Below are 18087 nucleotides of genomic sequence, written 5' to 3'. Positions count from 1 at the left end.
AGGCTTCTTGGGAACAATCGTCATCTTTGGGGAACAATCGTCATCTTTGGCTAGTTGTTTGAAGCGTGTAACGTAAGTCAACATGTCTTGGTTCCCTTGCTGGAATTCTAATAGTTTCTACTGGGCAGAATAAACTTGTTCAGGGCTGTTAAACATGGTTTTGAAGGCTGCGAGGCATCCCTCATAGTTGTCCAGTAGGGGATCTCCTGCGGAAACCAAGGGAGAAGCCCATGCTAAGGCGTTGCCCTCAAGATGAGCAGTCACAAAGCCTACTTTGGCGCTGTGGGTAGAAAAGTAATAAGGCTTGAAGAACAAGCTGTCTTAGGGCCGTGTTTTTAACTTTAAGATTCTGTACTTCTGTGGACAATTCTTGCATGCCTCGCAAGAGGTCCTGTAGTTTGGGTGTCATCTTGGCAGCTTCAATAGTGCTATGGCGTCTCAAACTGTCACGCTTATGGGTTTCCGGATCACTTTCACTATCAGGGATTTTTATATCTATGGGTCACCTGTTTGGTCATGGTCTATTTGTTATTGCCGCTGATGGGTTTTTCTTTCTTCTGCGTAGTGAGAGTATCGAAAAGGAAAGGGCGCGCCTCTCCTGACGCCAGACTGCTCTTTTAGAAGGCAGGTAAGCACTAGAGGCACTGGCCAGAGCGGATCTCTCTGCACAGATCCTTTGAAGTACTGCGGTTGAATTCCAGGGTGGAAGTACTGCGGTTGAGTTCCAGGGTGGATTCCGGGATGGAGGCATGGAAGGGCACAAGACGTCAGATCAGCGTCCGAAGGAATCTGGAAACCTTTATACTGGGAAGGGAATAGGGATAGCAGCCGCTGAGATAGAAGGGACGAGCGGCTTCCAAATGGAAGGGAGGAGGTGTACGGGCGAACACCAGGACTAGGAAGGGATATAAGAAATGTAAAGGCACAAGGATTTCTCGGGGGGTACTTTCCAAGAAACAAACAAGTTGCGCTGAGCACCGGTACACAGAGTGTTGAGACGTGCCGTCTAAAGCAGGGGTGGGACCTTTCAAGGCACACCGTGTACGGATCCAGAAAGCTGGACCGCAGAGTTCAGTTCACTACTAAGGGCGGCCATGTTGGAGGGAATAATGGATGCCACAAGGCGCTGGCGTAGCGACCAGAAGGGGCGGACCCGACGGTTCATGACACAAAACAAATTACTAACTTGTCTGCAATTCCTCTACTGTTCTTAGTTTCCCAACCTCCCTTCCATACCTGCTTCGTAAGCTTCTTTAGCTGAAAGGCACTTTAGATGTTGAAGACTGAAGTGATGCTTATTTTCAGTAAATGTCTTTTGCTGCTAAGCACAATTTCATGTCTCCTATACATGGGAGGTAGGAGGACGGGGTCTCCTGCAGAGGCACACAGCTGCTCCTTTACAGGAAGCGGTGGAGGTTATACCAAGGAGCTGCTTTGTATCTTTTACTGCTTCAGTTTTCTTGTTTAAATCCAAACTAGGAAAATTCTTTAACATATATTCAGAACGAGGCAACTGTCTCTTACCTCAGCGAAATCCAATTGTTTTTTTTTATAACACATTTTATTGTATTTTCCGATTTAACATCATAAAACATACATTCTTCATGTAAACATTGAACCTGTATGAATAGTGGAACAGTCTCTGGTCAGGTGAAAAGAGAACGAGAAAGAAAAGAAGAGAGCGAAGAAAAAGGAAGAAACAGGGTCTTGCAGTGTCCGTTGTTTCTCACGCTATATGCCAGATGGGAGTACTTTTGCACATTGTGCCCCACCATCTTTTGTTCAGGTTGGTGCAGTCACTGGGCTTCCTCCCATTTGTTCCATATCTTATCTGCTTTCCTCGGACATCCCCTGGCTGTATATACTCTCCTTTCCATTGCAATGCATATGTTGACGTCCGTCACCCATTGTTCATACTGCGGTGTTGTTTCCGAACCCCATAGTTGTGCAATGTTCCTTTTAATTATTGCCGAGGCCGTCGATAGAAGCATCTTCTCGTATTTAGATGCCTCTCCCTCCTCCTCTATTCCGAGCAGGAGTAGCTTTGGGTCTCTGTGTATCGTTCTCTCCAGTACCCGTGAGAGTTCATCGCAACATTTTTCCCAGTATTTTTGTATATGGTTGCAGTCCCATAGTATGTGGAAGAAGGTTCCCTCCTCCCTCTTGCATCGGAGACCGTGTGGGGTGAATGTTTTCCCCCAGCGATATAATGCCACCCTGGGGTAGTAAATCCTATGCAGTATTTTAAGTTGGACAAGTATAAGTCTGGCCAAAATGGCCACCTCCCGAGGGTACATGAGGGCCCCCACCCAGTCCTCTGATTGTATGAATCCTATGTCTCTTTCCCATTTGCCTTTTAGGCTGGTTAGTTCAGTGGTGGCAAAGGAAGTGATTGAAATCCAATTGTTGATGCTTTTCAAGAAACAGTTCTTAAAAACGTTGCGCAGTCCCGCGATACCCAAACATGTTTCTTTACTTTTTTAAAGAACAAAAACCTCCAGCTGCAGCTGCGAAGTCCATATTTTTATTCTGTTGCCGCCACACCAAATATCCACACAATCTCCTTTTGAAGATGAACTGGCTTAACACTCAACACTGTTCTGACCTCAAAAATAATGAGACACGCGCCCACATCCTCTTCCACGTCTGCTCAGAGGTCCTTTCCTTCAATGCCTGATGGAAACCTCCTTGCACATTCAACAATGGAGTGAAAAAGGAAACGGGAGTAAAACATGTAGTTTAAATAGTTTCTATTAGCCGCATTTGATTAGTGCATTAGTCAGAAGAAAAGACGTAACGACACTTAACCGCTCGCCTCTGTTAGTTATATTAATGTGTGTAGAAAAAAATAAACTGCAACTAGCAATTAAACTCTTTGCTTATTAATGTCATTTAACTTTGTACATTCAATGAACTTTACCACTTATGAATTCAATTTGCTAAATCATTTCTTTGAAATAAAAATCAAGATATATTAACTGAGTACATCCTTCTGTCAACTTCTATATCAGAAAAATGAAGTTCACTTAGCTTCCTTCATCTGTAGCAGCAGACTTGGCTTCTCTTCCTCTCAGGCTATGACACTGATGACTCTCCTGTGCTAGATGGCTCACAAGACTTTTACTCTGGAACGTATTCTATGGTTACCTCCTTAAAGTGAAAGAAACTAGTTCTTTGGAAGGTTAACTGTCTCTGGTTGCTGGAACTGCAAAAGCTGTGACCTACTCTGATGAATACTAGAATGAAAGACAGTTTAGAACCCTGAAAAGAATTCCAAACTACCTCACTCCAGTATTAGCCAATCAGTGCTTCTGAACTGAGCCTCCATATTCCCCTGAGGAAACAAGGCTTCCTGAAAGATACATTAAGTAATAACCACAGTCACAGAGACCCATTCCATCTCCACCAGGGAACTGAACACACCCTCAGTTACCAGCCCAAACCTTAGACAGCCCACCTCTCCAGATAGAATGTCTAACGTGAACAGTAAGGGACCCTGAAAGTACCCCATCCGTAAAGCCCTGTCCCAGGACCTGGTCTTCCTGGCTGTAATCTATGGAACCGTCTAACCAATCTGGGAGCATGTACATTCTCAACTTTTTCCCAAGATCTTTCCTCGGCCCATAACCCTGCCAATCCACCAAATATTGCAGTTGCCCACGAACCACTCTAGAATCTAACATGGCCTGTACCTCATATTAATTTTGATCATCTGAAAACACTGGACCTGGAACCCCACGAATCCTTGTGTCTTTTCTAAAGATCTATAACAAATTTACATGAAATGTAGGATTCATCTTTAACTCAGGGGGCAATTTCAATTTAACTGTAACTGGTGAGTAAACGTGTTCCACCTCAAATGGTCCAATGTAATGGGGAATTAACTTGTTCTTTCCTTTCAATGCTAGATTCTTGGTAGAAAACCATACCTTATCTCCTACATTAAATTCTGGAGACTTTCTGCGTTTTCTTTTTCAGCAAATTTCTTGTGGCTTAACTTACTTTTCTTAAACCTGCCTGCTCAAGATTCTGACCCATTGCTCTTAGCCTACCTCTTCCAGAACCACCCTTCTTAGAAAACACGGATGGAACCCTTTATTCACAAAGAATGGTGACATAGAATTTGAATCCTTTGAACTATTATTGTAAGAGAATTCTGCTAACCATACTAATTCTAACCATCCTTGATCAGAACCCAAATAACATTGTATATACTTCTACAGTTCCTGGTTTACACTTTCAGTTTGACCATTTCCCTTGGTATGATAACCGCAACCCCCTCTCCCCATGTCTGGTAGTGATTAACCAAACTGATTGTTTACAAACGATCAAATGGTACTGGCCGAATTTGGCCAGATTTACCATATGACTGTAAACCATCAATTTGGGTACTACCCTTGACTCTCATATAAGATCTGTAACCCGTTGTATACATTCTGTTAAAGCTGAGCGAGTTTTAATTACAGAAAGATCTTTCAGGATATCTCTGGATAAACACCTTCCTTACTCCTAAAGGTATAATATAAGAGGATCTAGAGAAAATGCCTTAAATTCAACATCTTTACTCTAACAACTAATTCTAAAAGTCCATCTGTTAATGAGTTTAAGGAATTTACATCTACCATAAAAAAAAACTTTAACTTGTGCGAACTACATTAAGAAGTGGTTGTGTGTGCCTAATTGTCATTCCCAAAGGAGGACTGAACTCTATCCTTCACTTTTATGGGAATACAATTTCATACCAATCTTTAAAATTTATTAACAACATCCAAGAGTGGTCTTGTGTGCCTAATTGTTGTTCCTAAAGAAAGACTGAACTGTATTCTTTGTTCTAACGTGGCATACTCTTTATATACAATAAGTTAAAATGTATATATTACTAAAGAGAACACGCATTGCCGAAGCCAAGCGTCTCCCCTTATTAACAGTGACACCAGTCTTTCTCAAATTTAAGAAGCAATATAATTGTACTGTGACGTTAATAACAGTTCATTTGGCCTAAGATACAAGTGTACAAGCTTCACCTGAAGTAAAGAGAGTGGCACCAAGGCTTCTGCGTAATTACTTGGGCTGAGAAAGTTGGAGAAGGGACACTGGCTGCTTGTAAAGACCATTTTGAATTTGTTACAACCTGCAGTGCCAGAGACTGTGGAAGAAGGAGAGAAGTGAGTCTTAAAGGCAGACCCACGTTGTTATTGTGGCAGACAGACCAGAGAGGCAAAGAGGCTACCCCTTTTGAAGAGTTATTCAAAGGAGAGTGCCTTGCCTACTGGAAGTTGTTGAGGTACTTTGAAGTGTATGTATCTTGTCGAAGCCTAGTTGGAAGTACAATTCACTGAAGCTGTGGTGGTATATATGGTTGTAAGTAGATGCAACATTGTAGTAGTCCGAACAAAGCGGAGTACTGTAAGGCAAACTTGACTGCTCTCATAGTCAATCAAGTAGAAGTGAAGTTGTTGAAGTGGAGGCAGCGGCACTGTGAAGTCATCCTGACAAATGTACCATTGTGAATGCTAAAACTGTAACTAAAGAAAACACTGTTAACCAAGAATGTGCATCCCTGGAAGTTGTGGATGTTGCATTTCTTTTGAACTGTGGCAAGTCTTCTTAAAGAAGTGACAAAGGGCCTCATTACGACCCGGGCGGTAAGTGAATAATGATGCCGGTAATGGATTACCGGCAACCCTTACCGCTCCGCACGATTATGACTCGCCAACCCGCTATTAGCGGCATCGTAATTAACGGTGCCGCTAATAGCGGCAGGAGCGGGGGCACGCGACCCTTAATGCGGCAAATACCGGCATGGCGTAAACGGGGAAACATCACAAGTCAGGCGGACATGCAAATAACGCACTACTGAAGCCCGAAAAGTACCTTACCGGCATGGAGCAAATACCGGCATTGCGGACCACCCGTAAACGGCCATGTGCAGTGTTCCCAACTGCCACAGGTGCACACAATCAGCACAGGTGGAGGCAATATAGACTGGGCCAGCACAAAAGGAGCACACCCCACCCATTCCCATACCAAAATTATTCCAATACTACTAGCAATGCTCGGGCTGGAGGACATGATTGCAGTGGAACTCCAGCAGCAGCAACAACAGGCAGCACAGAGGAGACACAGGAGGAGAAGGAGGGTGAGGCAGACACAGCATGCCCCACCAGTGCAGCCAGTGGCACCACGCAAGCAGCCCCCAATCCCTCGCATCAGAGCCAGTCCATTCAACCTAACCCCAGAGCAGATCCACACCCTGTACCGTCTGGACCGGGACACCTTCACCACCATTGTGGACATGATACTTGACGACATTGTCAGCCTGATTGAAATTCGCACCGCCATCCCACCCCTACTGAAGGTAGCGTCTGTGCTCCACTTCCTGGCCACAGGCACCTACCAGCACACAGTGGGGCACATGCATGGCATATCACAACCATTATTCTCACGTACTCTGAACCAAGTGCTTGATGCCCTCTTGAAGCACACAGGCAACCACATTTACCTACCACGGACAGCCCAGGAGATCTCCAACACCAAAGTTGGCTTCCATTCACTTGCTGGCATCCCTGGTTGCATTGGCGCCATCGACTGCACCCATGTGGAATTGGTGGCCCCACATGCCATGGAGGTAGTGTGCGGCAACCGTAAACTATACCACTCCATCAATGTACAAATGGTATGTGACTCAAACAAAATAATCACACATTGTTGTGCCCAATTCCCCGGATCAACCCATGATTCAATGGTCCTGCGGAACTCCACGATACCACGCGACATGAGGGGCACAGATCCTGGCTTCTCGGTGAGTTGCATGTTAGGCTCATGGAACTGCGATGTGGGTAGGTGATTGGGGGAGAGATGCATACTTCACCTGGCTGAGATGTGGGGGGGAGATGCATACTTCACCTGGCTGAGAGTGTCTGGGAGAATGGACCATGCTCGTAACCCAAAGCAGGCCAGACTGAACCTGACACCTGACCCCAAAATGCAAGACGTAAGCTGCCCTACCATGAAAATGATGCAGTGATGCAACCATCCCATAGCCATCAACATGTGCACTGTACATAATTAGACCGTATACCCCGCAACACAATGCAGCTACAAGCAATTAGTATGGCCAATGCACAGCACCAAATACCATCAACAGAAAGGACAGTCCTCCATTACTGCGTACAAAGGAGTCACATGAGGGCCAAATACATTAAAACACCACTACACTAACACAGAGGTCCACCAAAACTGCATGTCGCCATCTGTCGTGCATAGTGAGAGCATCATGAGGCTGCCATCAACAGTGACAGGATGAAAGCATAGAAATGACTGCACATCAGCCAGATCATGGGAACAACCAGCACCGGCGTGGACTAACACAGTGCATGATCACTCACAAGGAATAGGACCCTCCTGCGCCCACTAGAGGATGGCACGCACACCTGTCCATAGGAGGAATACACACATAGCAGTCACATCGTGTCTGTATTCATGTATGGATATGTGGTAGCGAACAGTAAATCAATGCATGCTATGGTGTCATTGATACCGATCCCATATGATGTGATGACTTACACATACACATTGTTGCCCACATGCAGGTGATGCAGGCTATCCCTTGAAGAGGTGGCTCCTTACCCCAGTCCGGAAACCCGCAGAACAGGCACGAGGAGGACTACAATCGTTCACTTACACATACCCGTGTGGTGATTGAGCAGACATTTGGCCTCTTGAAGGCACGATTTCTCTGCCTCAGCAGGTCTGGTGGGGTACTCCTGTACGGCCATGAGAAGGTGGCCAAGATCGTCATGGCATGTGTCATGCTACACAATATGTGCATCAGTCGGAATGTGCCTCTGCCCCCTGACGTTGAACTGCAACCACTTGACGATGAGGGTGAGGAGGGTGGAGATGGGGCTGCACTTCAGGGAGGCAGAGATACACACGAGGGACGTGCCATGCGTCGACTCTGATCAACCAATGTTTCTAGCACACATGGACGGGGAGTGTGACATGGAGGTGGCACTCAGGGCACTGGGTGTATCAGGGACATGGACACTGTAGACTGCTCACCAATAAAGCACACGTACACAATAAGCAATGTTCGCACATGTGAATTATGATTTCCCAACAGGTACATTAAAGAAATATAACAAAGTGCACAAGCCCTCCACCCCACACACCCTCTCCCCCCTCCCACCTCAACTCCCCCACACACCCTCTCCCCCCCTCAACTCCCCCACACACCCTCTCCCCCCGCCCCCTCAACTCCAATTCGGCGCAAATGTCCTTCGAGGTGGTCTCGATTGCTGTGTTCAGGGATGCAGCACATTCCCTAATGTCATCCCTTGTCCTGCCACATTCCTGGATATGCTGCGTCAACAGCCCTGTCAGCTCCTCCTGGCGCTTCTGAATAGCCCTGATTCCCCTCTTGGGTGGTTGGAACAGTGGTGGATGTGTGAGGAGTTTCGAACAGTGTTTCCTCATCATGCACAGTTGGCGTGGGGCTAAAACTGCCGGGCCATGAATCCCCAGGAGACAGCCCTTGCATGCTGCATGGGAAGAGTTGTGGTAAATGCATGGGGGCTGTGCCAGTAGTTGCGCCATGCGCCTGAACATCTGCCTCATCATCCGAAACTGCTGCTGTAGCAGCTGTCTCCCACACTGTGCTGCTGGCAGCCGATGCTGTGCCTTCTGCCACTGGCTCCTGGGTGCTGGTGGCTGGTGTGGGTGCTGTTGTGGGGGCCGTAGTGCACATTGGTGCTGTGGCCTCTGGGGTTATCTTGCCCTTCTGCAGTGGTGCAGGTTGGCCTGTACCCCTTGAAGTCGAGGGGCAGTGTTCTCCCTCCTTGCCCCTGGTCGTCTTTTGTGGCGTGGAATCATCCTTCCTAGTGTCCTTGTCACCACTGTCTGAATGCGTGCCTGTGGGGGACCAATAGAGGTAGAGGGTTAGTGATGGGTCTACAGGCATGCATTTGGGTGGCTGCATTCATATGGAATGGTAGTTGATTGACATTGGGTGAGTGACATACAGGTTGCTTGGCTTTTGGGTGGGTGATGCAGGAAAGCGTCTGGGTTGTAACACATATGGGGTGCATTATGCATGTGGACAAGATGATGCTGTGCACTGCCTGCAGGCAGTCTTGTGCATATGTGTCTGGTGGACCCTGCTCTACATCATTGCACTGTCAGTTCAGGTGGACATCATCGTGTTGGTATTAGCATTGTTTCATGACGGGGCTCCTCGCTCCATGTCCGCCACTCCCTCAATTGCCTCTGTCACTTTTGTGCTGGCGCAGATCTCCTCCCATGGTTGCAACTTGATGGGGGGAGTCCGCACCTCCGCTTGTTGCCATCCCCAGGTTGCGGTTGGCGGAGAGGATGCTCCGGACGCGTAAACTCAGATCGTCCCAGCGCTTACGTACATCTTTGTGGGTGCGGGGGTGTGGTGCCAACGGCACTTACTTTCTGGGCAACCTCCGCCCATATCCGTTTCTTGCGCTGGACTGCAGGCCGGGACATGTCGGAGGAGAACACAACATCTGCATGTTCCTGCAGCGTCTCCGCCAGCATGGTCAACTCCTCTCGGGAGAAGCGCTCCTTGCGCAGGCGATCTGTGGTTTTTTTTAACAGCCTTCGCCATGGTGAGATGCAGCAGGTAGTGTTGGAGGTGTGGTAGAGTTCTGGGGGTCAGATGGCTCCTGGTTGTGGTGGATGGCAATGGATTGTGTTTTTAAAGATGGCCGCTGTGCTCTTTCCCGTTCCTGTGCGATGACGCTACTTCTGGGTCCGCTTATTAGCGGTGACCGCTAATAGCGGTTTGCGCTAATGGAGGTGACCGCTAATGCCGATGGCTTGGATGCTGGTGGAGCTATTTGCACTAGGTACGATGCCGGAAAGGGAGATTTTTCGCACTTTTACGGCCTGGCGGTGGGGTCATTACCGTCATGGCGCAAAGCTTGTGCCCGCATACTCGTAATAAGCCGCATTTAGCGGTCTATTGCCAGCACGGACACAGTAGTTGCTCCATGCCGGTAATGACCGGTACTTACTGCCCGGGTCATAATGAGGCCCAAAGCATCGTCGCTGGGATTACCATTGGTGCCATTTGGTGGGAGTGGAAAGTGGATATTTACTAAGAAGAAGAGATTTGCTATTATTGGAATTTGGGTAACAAACCTTTTTTAAATTGACTTTGAAACATCAAGAACTGATTTGGGCAGTTATGGAGCACTCTTGAGTCACAATACACTTCCTGCTGCTCAACCTCTGCAGCCACGATCTTCAGGGGGAAAGATTTTACCAATAATGCTTCCTGCGAGGTCTCTGAAGGAAAAGACCCTCTCAGAACCGATATCTGTACTGCAAACAAGGGCGGTTCCGGCGTCTCCACTCTCCTTCAACTGCAATGTGGAATCACTGCACCCACTCCCTCTCGCTGCTGCTCTTCTCTCTGGCCTGCACCTGAGTGGGCCTTTAAGCCTCCCAGTCTCCCTCAGGTTTGGGTCGTTAACCTTATTAGCCTGCCACTTGCAGTCTAGGGCCTCTTCATCCCTCTTCGTCCTAGTACCTTTAGCATTATGGGCCTTGAAGTCCCCAATCTCACTCTTATTACTGTGAATAAGTTTACACAATTCATCTTTAATCTGTATTACCTTTTCTAAATGATTGTTATGAGGATCTAATAGAGGATTTTGCTTTGAAGGATTTTTAGAGTTTTGAGAATCTAAGCTGTCAATATTTAAAGATACACTTTTAACCTTCTTCTGTTGGTCATAGTTTTCACTTTTATGCATTGGCATGATTTTGTAGAGGGGGGATTTTTAGTCCCAGCATATGACTGGTTGTTATACTTTGCACCACCATCAATACAATTAGCTTTGGGAAAGAGGCTTCTTCTGGCAGCAGGCCATTACAGATTCTGGTAACAATAATACGTCCTCCTCTGAGGAAGACCAATACTGCGTCTCTCTTAATGGAGTCCTCCTGTTCCCTCGGATCTTCTCCTCCAAGGTAATCCCCCAGCTAATACCACCCTCAGGGTCAGAATCCGATAGCGGCTGACTTCTCCTGGCCACCTGGGAGGAGACTTTAGGTGGGGTCTTTGTGAGGACTCGTAGGATTCATCACAATAGCTACCAGCCATTTGATGGTTTCTGGGCAATGTGTGATGGCAGGAGACGGAAACATTTTCCCACATGACCAATGCAAAGTCTCAGAGGATTACAACAGGTAGCCAATCATTGCAAGGGTTATGGAAAGAGGAAGGCAGGACATATGAAAGGCAGAGCCAGTAGAAGAATAGTGAGACATGTGTGAGCAGAGGAGCAGGTAGAGGCCAGGAGGCGATTGCAAGAACCTGAAGTAAACTCGAGGAGCTAGAAGAGCAGCTGCAGGTGCGACAGGCATCCAGTAGGACTGAGAAAATGTTTGAGGCTTAGAAAGGACCAATTTTGGTAAACGACTAATCTCCCTCGTTATTGTGAGTCGAGGCTTAAATGCTATTAAAGACACACAGTACAAGTATTATGTATTATATTTATTTAATCATCCAACTGTAACAAAGAAATACCTTTTTTAAATAAAAAAAAAAAAAAAAAAAGGTTTTCATGCATAAATGTTTGTAAGGAGAACCCTGTAATGGAGGCTCCATAAGAGACAGGTTTGTGACCACAGAACAGCCATTGCCCGAAAGAGGGGCTGCTTTCTCTTCTTTAGCGCTTGGAAATACTTTGAACATCTCAAAGCAGGAACAGGAAGATGAAAACACAGCATGCTACACAAACTTCCTGAAATGTCCTCCCAACATCTGGAGCCATCCTATCGGCCATTACCGGAGCTAAGAGAAAAGTAAACCGGGTGAGTTTGAGGTACAAAGGATAGAGCAATTCCCCTTACGTTTATTTGCATACAAGTCAAGGAAGCTTAATGAAGGCAGGGATGCTGGGCCTCCTTAGGGGTCTTCTTCAGAACTTCAGTTGGCTGTTTTTCTACACAGGATTCTTAGCTCCAGCAATGATCTGTAGGAATGGCTGCAGGAGTCCTCTTGTATCAAAAATCATTGTGGCTGGAAGCAAGTCCAAGCGCACCAATGATAAGGATCTGCACCATTCAAATAGCCAGCAGTGGTCCCACCAGGGACAACTGTGGGTTTCACTCATGTCCCACACCCAGACTTTAAGGGGCCACGTAGGTGGAGTGGGACCAGACAGTCCCACTCCCTTCCTGAGAAACATAGACATCACTAGTCCACAGAAGCTGGGGCTTTCCAGAGAAGGTGCATGACCTCATATGGAATTTCCTGACCTGGCAAGGCAGGAACAAGGCCAAACAACAAGCGCAAATCTCGTGGCTTGGCAATTTTAAGGCACTAGCCACATTTAGTAACTATATGCGTTAACCAAAAATTCCAAGTGTAGGAGACTAAGGAGATACAAAAGTATCCCTATTGCACTGCAATGTAAATGCTGAGAGCAAGGATAAAAAGTTACAAAACTCCAAAAGTCAAAAGGGAAACATAGTTTCCCTGTACTGATAGTCTGAAGGACTGATCAGTTTCCCCATAACATGAGCAAAAGATCAGGGAGTTAAGCTGGAAGCTTTACTTCCTTGTAAAAAGTCAGGGCATTCTAAAAAACAAAAGCAAACAGTCTGGGGGTCCCATGGCAAACTATGGAGAGAACTTTGCTAAAACTGAAACCCTCTCCTCTCTGCCTGCCGCCCTGTGCCTGCTTTGTAGTGAGCTGCATCTCTGTTGCCTGCATAGTCCCTCTGTTCTTTGCCTTCAGCATTTTGCCCACAGTTCCCTTGTCCCCTACCAGCAGTTCCGGGATATCTGGCCATAGTTTCCTAGATTCCAATCAATTTTAGTTCCTAGTTTCCCTGTTAACTGCCTCTAGTTCAGTCCTTGTTATTCCATTGCAGAGTTTTAGTTGGTATCTTACTTCTTACCAGTCTGTATTTCCGTCCATTCTTCACCTCCAGTCCTCTGTAATCTTGTGCTTAGTGGCCCGTACCCTTGCTTAGGATCTTACTTCCTGATCTGTCTTGAACCTTGCTTGCTTCGTTTGCAGTGGAATGATGGCCTTCTTTTTACTGCATATGTGAAGGGCTTCCAGTAAATATCTCACCAAAATGGCTCTTTCTGGATATGGCCTTCCACAGAACTTGCTTTATCCTTCCTCCTTGCCATTGTTTTGCTTAGAATCTCCTTTACTGAGTTAGTTCCCATTCCATAGGCCATCGTCCAACCCTTCCGTGTTAAGACCAGAATAAAGGCGTGGAAACTGATCCGCGTGTGTTCTTAGATGGCCAACCATGACGTTTTTTTTTTTTTAATGGTTTTTTAAAATGTTTTTATTTTCTTTCAGCTAGACCTCTGGCTCTGAAGCTGAAATCATTGTAGGGACTGGGTTGTTGTGGATTTGTATATGTTTGGGTGAGTAGGACGACTCGAGGAAACGGTGTACCATCTGTGATGAATCCGATGGATTCATCACTGATTTCCCAGCAGTGACTTCCTCCATTGTGGTCAGTGGACGGCGACTGCTACCTGATCCTGGGGTGCGGCTATGTGAGGTAGGATCTCCTGGAGGGGGGGGGGTGGTAACCTCCAGGGAGTTGTCATGGCTTCATCAGGTGAGACATGGTATCCCTCCAGGTTCTCTTGAAAATAACCCTCCGGTATCTAATACCCTTATGGCCTATTGTTCTATGCCAACTCTTTCACTCATGAAGAATAGGGAGATCACCCTTTCCCGTTCCACCTACCATTCATCCAAGAATCATTCACCATGTAAGACTACTGGAAATGTCTATTCAAGTATTCTGAACCAGTCCCAAAACCTGTACTTCATGTCCCAGAATGACCAAACTACTGGGACAAAGAAGAGGAATCGAGCAATGCAGAAGGAGGAAAGCCACAAGCACAGTGAGCATTCTAGTGTTTGCTCATACACACCGCTGCCCAGGAAGTTTAAAAGGCAAGTGAAGCAGGATGTCCATGTCTGCTGCTGGCGGGAGAAAGCGGCGTCTCTCTGTGAGGTCTGGGTTACCAAAGAACGATTAATGTGTGGTGGAGCCAGCCGGCTCACCAGCGAAGAAGGCTGCTGCGTGAGAAGGGCACGTTGCAGGAATGCCACGAGCCAGTGAGGGACTCCTGGGCATTAGCAGGTAACCAAGAGCAGCCTTTACTTACCAGAGCCTGGAGTGAAGTAGATGCTGCAAGTGGAAGCTGCGAGACCCGAAGAAACCAGGCAGAAGTGGTTGCAAGAAGGAAGCTGACAGAAGGAGCTACTCCGGCTGACGGCAGGAGAACACGGGAACGCCAAAGAAAACCTGTAAGTCTTCCCAGAGGCATTGGGGACCCCGTGGCGTGTTGGCGGTCATGCCGAATGCAAGTGAATGAACAACAAACAAGTGTGAGAGAAAGAAAGAATTAACTTAACATTAAAAGGGAAATATATTGCAAATTAAACACTTACAAGCAGATAGATGTAAATTGTCAGAACATAGGAAAAAAGGAGGGCATATTTTCAGACAAAGTGTGCATTGCTATGGAAGAGAGCAGAGAGCCCATGTGTATACAAGAAGCCCTGGCAGGAGGAGAGTATACCAGGCAACCGTCTCAAGTGGACTGGGAAAGGATTGTATGAACCAGGTGTCAAGCGAGATATAATTGCAAAGTCAAGACAAGTTTGTGCGTCAATATTGTTGTGGGCCAAGAAAGGCACAAGGAACTGTTTAATGTGAAACTTCAGAGAACCAAGAGGAATCCAGGGGAAGGGAACAATCCTCCGGAGCAAGGATCTATATCCTTGCAGAACCTTTGTGCATGAGCCATGTACTCTTCTTTTGGGAACGCTTTTCCCAAACTTCCAAGGTTAAAGACATTTCCTGTTTCACCTTAGAGCTTAGTTTTAGTGTGAGGGTCAGAATAGAACTTTGGACCTGAGACAGTTTTTATTTTGGACATTCTGACACAGATCCTTAGTTTTGGTTCAGGTAGGGAAGTTCCTCTTAGATCATGGTCAGAGATGCATTTTCCTAACCCCTTTTTATTTTCAATAAAAGTCTTTAACGATATTTTCAATAAAGTCTTTAACGAAAAACGTTGTCAACTTGAGTCTTAGTTTCATTCCTGACTCCTCGCGCTTATTGCCGTTTCGTTCTGTTTCCATTTGGCATGGCCATAAACAAGAACGGGGGTCCTACCTATGTAATTTCAAATCTATTGCACTTTATTCTAATGCAATTATTTCTTGTAAGGCTGCCTGTCAGCATATCATAAGTTGATAAGCAATGCCTCACTGTGTGCAGTAAATACAGTGGAAAACTCAAAAAAGAATAATGGTGTTCAGTTTATTACTAATGTCTGACCCATTTTTTTGAAATATATTCATGTTTTAAAATATATGCACTTGATAACATATGTGAAAAGCGCACAACCTAAAAATCACAGAGTGCAGTATATATCATCTCCTGGATTTAAACATTTTACAAATGATATATAAAGTAGGGCTAATGAACATCGGACATTTACTTCATGCTAATCTTCATATCAAGACTCAACATAGGCTAGGCATTGCTTCATGCCTTTGCAACTTCTCATGAAATTTGAAAACCATACAGATGTCAATTGCAATTACAGCAGCATTTGTTATTTACACAGGTGAACATGGAGTTCCTAACCAAAACCAAATGCATTACTTTGTATGGCTTTGACATGTGGACGTTCCAAATGGAGAAATATTCTAGTGTCTTTTCATAGATGAAAATCTATTCAATGTATTTCACCTAGGTGGGTGGTGTAACCTTCACGAGGTATACTTTGCACCAAAAGTCAATTTTCATTTTTCAGCCAGGCTAGAGGGTGACCTTAAAAAGTCGACGTCCGGACATTGAATCAAACCCTAAGCAGGGGGAAGAACCCAAAGGGCACCTGCATGGTTGCGCTGGGGTTCTTGGACGTTTTGGCATATAATGTGAAAGAGCCTTCTTCTGGGATCAGGGCACTTAAACCCCTGCAAAAAGCAGAGGGAACCGTAAGCAACTCATCATAAAAACCATTGTGAGTAACTTAACATATTTTGAGTAACACAGTAAACTACACACAGACTAAAAATGCTGAGTTCAAGGCTATTTAGCTAAGAGAGCACAATTCCATTCTGGTACTGACCTTAATAATAATGGCGACAGATATGGTCGCTATTCCAGCTTGTAGTTTTGGAATGGGAGAGTGTGGGACCCATGTTAGAAAAGAAGCTGTGGTAGGATCATCACACAGCAGGCGAATGGTGTCGCTAGAACACGTGAAAAAAGGGGTAATAGTGCACAATCAGAATTGTGACCTCAAATATCAAAGGTGGTTACAGATTATGTATGACAACAGGCTGGTAAAGACAAGTGAGTGAATCAATGGTTAAATACCTCAGTCTGCTTCAGTGAAGTGAAAAAGGGGGAAGGAGAATAAGTCATCATCTTCCTCGGTTGTCGGCACGCTGGTAAAGTCGTGCTTGAAATGGATCTGGGAGGAGTAGAAAACAAAGAGAGATGGGAACGAGCCCTGTCAGGACAGTTAAGAAGAGCCTAACCTGGATTAAGTATGAGCCCTATGGGAAGGGCAGGGGCGAAGAAAGACAGGTACTTACTGTCTGTCACGGAAGGCAGGTTCCAGGAACGGAGCGTATGGTGATGCAGCACTGTTCTGTCGGGAGTGAGGCTATAATGCCGGAGCTGTATAGGGACGTGTGCGCGCGCATGCGTCGCGGATGAGATGCTGTTCTCACGCGCATGTGCGGAACGAGAGACATTGCTGGATTAGTGTCTAATGGCGCACTATATGCAGAGAAAGCCGGGCACCCATATGAAGAAATGGTCGGCGGTGCTTTACTTAAAGTGCGTCTCGGCAGGAATGCGCATTGGGTGCAGCGCGTCGCTGGTAACGTGTATGGACTCAATAAAGTACACGATCTGGGAATAAGGATCGGATAATGCTGAATGCATGGTGGAAATATGATGCATTTGGCATGGACCAATCTATCTTGTTGCTTACTGCCAAATATTTTGTTTTTCCATGACAGAATAACCTACATACTGGGAGATGCATGCTGAGAGGAAAAAAATACAATCAATAGGTCGCCTCTAGCCAATACATTCAAATGCAATATTCAATCTCTTCAGGGTACACAGTGAAAGAGGGACAGTAAAATGACTCCACTATTTAATAAACCCTTGATATTTTCATAGAAATGCATAAAATTGTATGCCTCTGGGTTACCAAAGGGGACTTTGTGCATACAGGGTTTCGTTTTAATGAGACCTACATACTAATGTTTGTTTCTGTTCTTTTTAGGTGGTACCTGGACAAATTTGAAGACTACCCTAAATCGAGAAAAATGTTAATCCCATTTTTATATTAACCAACATTTTGACACTGGAATGTAAAGATAAACTGGGACTGACCATGTCCTAATCTGGTGCTTGCATGAGTTTTAAGATGTTAAGGTTTGTTAATAAATGTGTTAATTGTATAAGCCAATTGTACAAACTTAATGCTTGGAAGGTACACAACACTTGAATTGTCTTAATGAGACTTTATCTCCAGTGGTACTTGTGCATAACTAGGAAGTTTACTGAACTTTACTGTTTTGTTAAAGAAATCACTAGCACTGAGACTGAACTGTGAATTAAAGATCAAAAAGTCTACTTCCGATCAATGACATGAATGTTTTTTTAATAACTTATTTTGCTTGTCATAGTAGTGTATTTGTCCACAGTACTCACCATCAACATTTGTAACATTGGTTATATAGTTTTGATGTGATACGAGTCACTTTTTCTCAGCAAGCAGGCTCTGAAACATGTGTGTCTTTTTATACCCATTGTCATAGGCTCAGAATGAAAGTAACTAACTTTCCACACTCTGGGTTGTGGTGTGTGGTAGGTCAGCCTGGGTTGTGATGTATGGTAGTTCAGACATAGGAGATGAACAAAAGGACCTGTTTGAACAGGATATTGTTACTCCAAGAAAGATGCTTTTGTTAAACCCTACTTCTAAAATGACTTCCCTACTCTGCAAAACAAACAGGTGCTTGT

At 45.5% G+C, this 18087-nt stretch overlaps 1 protein-coding gene across 2 annotated transcripts in view; it reads left to right on the top strand.

Moving 5' to 3' along the window:
• Window positions 1-17697, top strand: part of SRD5A1 (steroid 5 alpha-reductase 1) — a 320043-nt gene extending 302346 nt beyond the window's left edge. For both annotated transcript variants that reach the window (XM_069613721.1, XM_069613722.1), the window contains exon 5: window positions 17345-17697. In XM_069613721.1, coding sequence (XP_069469822.1) covers window positions 17345-17411 — 67 coding nt within the window. In that variant the 3' untranslated portion in view covers window positions 17412-17697. The remainder of the gene's footprint in view (window positions 1-17344) is intronic.
• The last annotated feature ends 390 nt before the right edge of the window (window positions 17698-18087 follow it).

The sequence above is a fragment of the Ambystoma mexicanum genome, chromosome 5p (genome assembly GCF_040938575.1).
Source record: "Ambystoma mexicanum isolate Mex_15411 chromosome 5p, UKY_AmexF1_1, whole genome shotgun sequence".
NCBI classification, from domain to species: Eukaryota; Metazoa; Chordata; class Amphibia; order Caudata; family Ambystomatidae; genus Ambystoma; species Ambystoma mexicanum.
Note: the sequence above shows the minus strand (reverse complement) of the source record. Positions and strands in the feature narration are given on the sequence as shown.